The sequence below is a fragment of the Crocodylus porosus genome, unplaced genomic scaffold, assembly GCF_001723895.1.
Source record: "Crocodylus porosus isolate Cpor-Errol unplaced genomic scaffold, CroPor_comp1, whole genome shotgun sequence".
NCBI lineage: Eukaryota > Metazoa > Chordata > Crocodylia > Crocodylidae > Crocodylus > Crocodylus porosus.
The window spans coordinates 10640667-10647299 of NW_017728932.1; the positions used below are offsets into that span (position 1 = coordinate 10640667).

At 46.9% G+C, this 6633-nt stretch overlaps 1 protein-coding gene across 3 annotated transcripts in view; it reads left to right on the forward strand.

The window, feature by feature from the left end:
• Positions 1–5088, forward strand: part of CLUH (clustered mitochondria homolog) — a 47038-nt gene extending 41950 nt beyond the window's left edge. For all 3 annotated transcript variants that reach the window (XM_019545565.1, XM_019545566.1, XM_019545564.1), the window contains exons 25-26: positions 1404–1477; positions 3114–5088. In XM_019545565.1, the coding sequence (XP_019401110.1) occupies positions 1404–1477; positions 3114–3282 (243 nt within the window). In that variant the 3' untranslated portion in view covers positions 3283–5088. The remainder of the gene's footprint in view (positions 1–1403; positions 1478–3113) is intronic.
• The last annotated feature ends 1545 nt before the right edge of the window (positions 5089–6633 follow it).

Here is a 6633-nt window from a genome sequence, read left to right on the forward strand (position 1 = left end):
GCCACGCCCCCACCTCTCCTTCCTATCCTGTCCCTCCTGTACAGCCTATAGCCCTTGACAGTCACCGCCCAATCGTGTTGCGTCCCACCACGTTTCCGTAATCCCCACTACGTCCGGGCTGGTGTCAGCCAGCAGGAGGGTGAGTTCCTCCTGCTTGTTGCCCATACTGTGAGCGTTTGTGTAGAGGCACTTGAGGCCTCCTGTGGGTGTGTACTGACCCCCTAATCCCAGCGTTACCCTGGCCCCTCTCTCTTACCTGTTTATTCGCTTCGCTCGTTGGGCTGAGCAGGGCTGTAGTTGTGGGTGCTGTTTGGTCTGGCAGTCTGATGTTTCCTCCGCCCTCATCTTCCCCTTCCCCCGACGAGCCTAGTTTAATTTGTAAAGGGCCTGTTTCCCAAACCAGCTGCTCTTATCTGCACCTTACACAGAAAGGGGGCTGCACTTCTGCATCTGGGGGAAAAGCACAAACATGTGGCAGTAGCTGTGCCATAGCTTCTGGGCTGGTTGGTTGCCAGCTGCCTCCCACTGCCAGGGGCACCAGATCACTCAGGGTCTTAACAGTGAGTCCTGGCTCTGCATCTTCCAGCGTGGTGGTGGCTTTTGCCCCCTCTTTTCCTAAAGGGTCAAATCCAGAACTGTTACGGTTAAATAGCCTGAACAAGAGCATGTAAGCAACTTGAGGTTAAATGGTGCTTAGTTCAAAGAATAAGACAGATCCTTAGATGGACCAAGGCTAATCTTTCTTTATACCTTCCCTCTTAAGCTTGTGGGAGAGTCCACAAGGCCATGACTGCTATTTCAGTGACTGAGCAGAGGTCAGAAACCTGATGTACTCACACTTGGTCTCTTTACCTAGTCAGTTTTTGAGACTGAGCCAACTATTCATTCCATCAGCCTCCGGCACTGCCCTACAAGTCATTCTTCCGTGCCCTCTTCTTCGTGAAGCCTAGATAAGCCCCCAAATGTATGTGCAAGTGTTGAATATCTTTGTAACCCCACAGTGGGGTAGGGGAGAGCATCATCTCTGTGTTACAAATGAACCAGAGCATGAGAGGAGGTTTGTCCCTACTGATGCATGAGATGTGGGTCCAAATCAGGAACTGTACTTGAGTGCCTGCCCCAGTGCATCAGCTGAACCACCTGGATAAAACGGGGTGGGGGGGCTGGACTGAATCCTGTTGGCTTCAGTACAGAGGCTGGTCAACGCAGATGTAGGTCTCCAATTGTGGGTGCCTAGTGAGATTTCATCTCTCAAGAAGTTAGAAAGTAGCATATTGCACATCTCTCAGGCTCCAGGCATACCTGAAGTGTAAGTAAATGCTGCAACTCTCCAGGGCTGGTTAAAACTGGCTAACACTCTTTTTTTGGCTTCCCACCCCCCCCTTCTCCCTCTCTACCCCTAGTTCACAGCTCCTAGTATGGCCAGTGTTCTGGAGCAGCTCAACATTATCAACGGGATTCTCTTCATTCCACTAAGGTAGTGTGACGCATGCGTATGACGACTTGTTATCTGGTCTCATTGCAATAGCCAGACCCTTGCTGCATGGCTGGCTATTCAGATAAAGTGCAGCTGCCTCTGCAAGTCCCAGTTCCCAGTGGATTATTGATCTGATGGGTCCATTTGTATTGAGCTTGGTCTGTCGGACTGCACGTGTTGGCCTCTCTTAGCAGACCTAGACAAATCGCGGGGAATGGTGGCCTGGCTCATGATCTCAAGTGGCTTTGGGGGCGATCAGCACCAAATCGACACTAAGTATTCCTCGTTTTGGAAAGAATCGCTGCCCAGATTGGTGCCGTGGCCTTGGTCTTGGTCTTGCTGAACCCTCACAAACAGATGCTGCAGCTTCAAAACCCCTGCCTGCCAGCTGTGATAGGGATGGGAGGTAGCTCATGACTGCTCCTGAGCCTAAGCTCTTGGCTGGAGGCAGGTTGCAGTGGCATCAGGTTCCTTCAGCTCCATAGCTCTTTTTGGGATGCACTTGATGTTGTGAGACTGCTAGGATAATCAGGCTAGGGGAAAGCAGGCATGGCTGCAGAAGCGGTGGTATTCACCTGGGATAGGAAACCGTTTTGTATAATAATCCCATCAATACTATTTGTTATGGCTGACTTTATAGCTCTGCAAGCAAACAAGGCTCTGGTACCTGCTGCTTCCTTGTGTAAACTGGTTGTTTGTAAGGCAGCACCACAATTCCTGCCATGCACCTTTTATGTAAGGCTAGAACCGCAGTGGCAGTTTTGAAGCAAGGTCTGTCCTTCTCTCCTGTCTCACGATTGTATTTATGGACAGACTAAATGAGAGTCCCATCCTGTCTTAATTAGTAGCTTGGATACATGCAAGGAAGAGATTGGGCAGTGGCTTTCTGTAAAAATCCACGTGAAAGGTCACAGGAACTTACTAGCTAGCCATTACAGGCTTCAGCTGCTGCCTTTATGGCTAGGCAGGGGGTGAGCACAAACTGAAATGATGGAGCCATGCCCAAAAAAGGCATGTGGTAAAGCTACCCCAGGTCAGCCCTTACAACTTCTCTTGGGCAGGCAGTGCTTGCTTCAGACAGACCTCAGTCCAAGCACCAGGACAGAAAGGACTGCTGGTAAATCACAAACAGTGTAAGTTCCTTGCCTGCCTCCTGCTTCCAGCTGGATACACCGGTGCCCTTGGCTGCAGCAGCTGGGCTGAGATGTACTCCCTACTGGGGTGGGAAGCTGTATAATGCACTTAGTTTTTTCAGTCCATCAGCTGGTGTCCTCTGGCTTGTTAGTGGGGAGCTTTGCTTCACAGTAGACCAGAAGGCTGCTCATATGAATGGCTTAGATTGGACAGAACAGGCATGTGCTGCCCATGAAGGTGAAACTTTGAGGTGGCAGGATGCTGCCCAAGTACAGAGTGGACCAACCTGAATCTCTCTGTGGCCAAAATAACACGCTGAGCTCTCTTACCACCCTCATGCAGTAGTACAAGGTGTACCTGCATCTACAACCCTGCTTAGCTGGAGAGGAGACTGGGATTCAAGGACTAAATATGGGTGGAAACATTGTAAAACTAGGCAAAAGCAAGGTGTTTGTCAGATACCTGACAGTCTTTGGCTTCTCCTTCCCTTCCCCCCCACCAGCCAAAAAGACTTGGAGAACCTGAAAGCCGAGGTGCAGCGGCGCCAGCAGCTCCAGGAGGCCATCAGGAGCAGTGAACAGCTGGAGCCAGAGGACAGCATCTCTGAAGAGAGACAGACTGAGACCAGCACACCTTCTGCCGAGGTCCCCCCAGCACAGGACTCTGCTTAAAAAGTGTACCTCGCTTTTAAAAGAAACAAATAAGGTTTAAACCATCCTTTTCTGAATCTGACCCAGGGTCTTGGACTCCCCTGAGGCAGCTTCTCCCTCTTTTTTTTTTTTGACAATGTTATTGCACTGGTACAACTAATACACAATGCAAAGAACTAAGTTGAGAAATGTAATCTGTCTGACTGAGCTTGTATCTGCCACCGCAGGGGGGAAGGTGGCCAGGATGCAGCAGCAGCATCTGAGAACATCCCTAGGTGAGCACAGCCAGAGGCTGTCCCGTCTGTGTGCGCGTGTGTGTGTATGTGCGTGTGTATCATCGGTCATTTCTACTTGTACATACAAATTCCAAATGAACTGTCTGGAGGTAGAACATTTCTCAGGTCATTTTTATGTTGACTAAGGATACTGCTTTGCAAAAAAGAAAAAGGAAAAAAAAAAAAAAAAGAGAAAAGGAAGTCTCCACCATCATCCCAGTACTCAGTTCTCTCTCAAACCTGGATTCCAAGCCAAAAACTGATTCTCCTTCTTTGGGTTTGTTTTTCTTGGGGGGGGGGGTTCAGTCACTACCATAAGCCACACTATGGAACAATAAGCAGCCATATTTGTATCTATTGAGATGATTTAAACCTGTAAAGTGGGAATGTACAGCTTTTTTCTACATTTAGGATATAGCCATGGGGGTTCCTTTTTAACTTTTTCTTTGGCGATTTAGTGGGTTTTTGTATCCATTCACCTTCTGATTTCACGTTGCATGGATCCTCAAAGATCCACCTATGCACTCTGCTTGAGCCCGAGTGCCACATGAAATCCCATCCAAAGAGCAAGGGTTTAGAACAAAAAGCACACCTAGAATTCAGTTGCGATGGCAAACCCCAGTGCCTACAGTTGATCAGTCTTGGCACTTGAGTGAACTGTATAGAAGAGGTTCACATCATGGGAGAACTTTCACCCTGCTGGAGTCTCTCTCTTTTTGGGAGGGCAGGAATGGGGATTTGCTCTCACTTTAGATGTTGACTTTATTAGAAAGACTAGAATGAGCAATGGTGTCTCAAGCTAATTGGCTTTAATTTTAAGGTGATCTGCAAACTTCAAGCTAAACAGGTTTGAATCATGAATCTTCACACAACCTAAAGTTACCAAGCATTTTTCTTTGTGGGGAAATATTAAAATTCCCATAGCACTCAGAGCTATGGCTAATAAATCTTGTTTAATTCTCTTTGGGTCTTGCACACCGGGTTTGAGACTTGTTCCTAGAGGAGCTTCCATTGCTGGCAATGGATGTTATAAAAATCAGCAGATGCCGCTGAATGTTGTTTTTTTTGTTGGGGGGGGGGGTTCCTCCCCATCTCCCCTCACTTTAAGTAGTGTGCTCCCTGCTGGCACAGCCGCAACACAAATAGGTTGTAGTCACTGCAGACCATGCCGACAGAGTTGAATGTCCTTTATCCAAGCAGGTGAAGACATACAGCGAGATTAGGATTGCTAGTCCAAAACCATATCATGCTGACACAGGAGTCCAATCTCTCGTCTCTTTGTCTGTCACCAGTAGTACTTTGCTAATTTTAATTGCTTTTGTTGACCTTCTGGAAAAGAAAGTGCTGTCACTGTGCTCTGTACCTGTTTGGTTTCTGTACTGCATTACCAGGTCTTTGTAACTTTTGGGAGAGGGTGGAGAGCTGCCTCTGTCTACCTTGTTGTAGAAGGTACAAAAGCAGGAAGTGTTCTTAGTAAAAGAACTTGCTCCCACCACAAGCCTATTTGGACTTCCTGGAAAGCATTCAATAAATGACTATAGTGCATCTTTCACCCAAGGGTTTTTTTGATGATGTCTTCCAGTTCTAGTCCATTAAGCACCTCTCAAATAAAAGCACATGCAGCTTAGGTTGAAGAGCTCCCATTTCTTCAGCCAGGTTGACTCTAAATAGATGTTTAGGGTCTTGTCTATCGGCTTATGCCACTAACAGCCTGATTGGCTTCTTTCTTTTCACTTGGTAGTCAGGTAGGAGATGGACACAGTTGCAGAGGCATCAGGAGGCTCTCCTGAGAACTGGTATGGATTTAGCATAAGATAGTTACACACACCTACCATTGGTGGGCTCTTTGGGTAGGTCTTTCTTTCCAGTGGGTTTAATATCCCCTTAAATGCTTTAATAAACTTCAGCACTTGCTCAGGTGATTCTGAACCAGCTCCCTTTCCTTGCTTCAGAGCAATTGTTAAACTTCAACCTGTTTCAAAGCCAGCAGGTGGAGTACAGTCATAGAGCACGAGTTGTAAATGGCCCACATGTTAATAGAGCTTTCCTTCACCCTGGATACTTACTCAGCTTTCAGGCAGTTGAGCAAGGGGTTTTGAGGATTGCTTCCAGCCCCGAGGCAAAAATAGCTTCATGCATTATAGTTGAGAGGAACAAGTTGTCTGTAGTTCTCGCAAACAGGTCAACACAGCCACGTTTCCCCTGGGAATTGCAGTATGGGGTTTGTATCCGACCCTGGCTTCACAGCAGCAAGGTCTGCCCACTTAACCTCATGGAGTCTTGCTACAGGGGTAAGTATTAAAGTCAGACTTCAGTACAGAAGCGGCTCATGTACACACAGCTTCCAGGGAGAGATGGAGGTGAGTATCAAGGGCTGAATTAACTCCTTATAGACTACATGCATAAAACTTTTGTAAGCAGTAGCTCACTTCAGAATATGTTAACATCTGATGAAGTATGGTACTGTGCTTAAGTACACCTGATTTAACTCGTCAGTGGTGTAACTTTACCCTGCCTTCAGACTAAATACAGGAAACTGCTTCTCAGAGTTAACTTCAGCAGCAAAGTGAGATGGACCACTTCTAGCAGATGAGCCAAAAGTAGTAACTACTGTGATTGGTAAGACTTTGCAAAGATGAACATGGCTCAAGTTTTCCTCTTTTTAAGTTACAATTAAGTCCTCAGATGATACAGAAGGAAGGTAGTCTTAAAAACAACGAATGAAATACAGCTGCTTCCAACACAGTTTCATTCTTAAAGGCTCAAACCCTGGTTCTCAGAGGGAGCACATGCCCCTGCCTGGGTTAATTATGTTCAATCCAGCTGCCAGTCCTCTCGACTTTTTCAAAAGGGAGCGCAGTGCATGTTATTTAAATGTTTTGTCAACTTCAAACCTAGTTTCACCAGCTGTTTGGTTCCAGGCACTTTACAGGAAAATTGCTGGAGAGGATTTAAGAACAAGTGTTAGTACTGTTTTGAGTCCAGCAGGCTGGTCTTAAAGCTAACTTCCCTGCTGTCAGGCACACAGAAGTAGAGGGACAGGAGCAGTGCCCTGCTACTAGTTATGTTTAGAAGCTTAACTTAAAGAGCTTCAAAA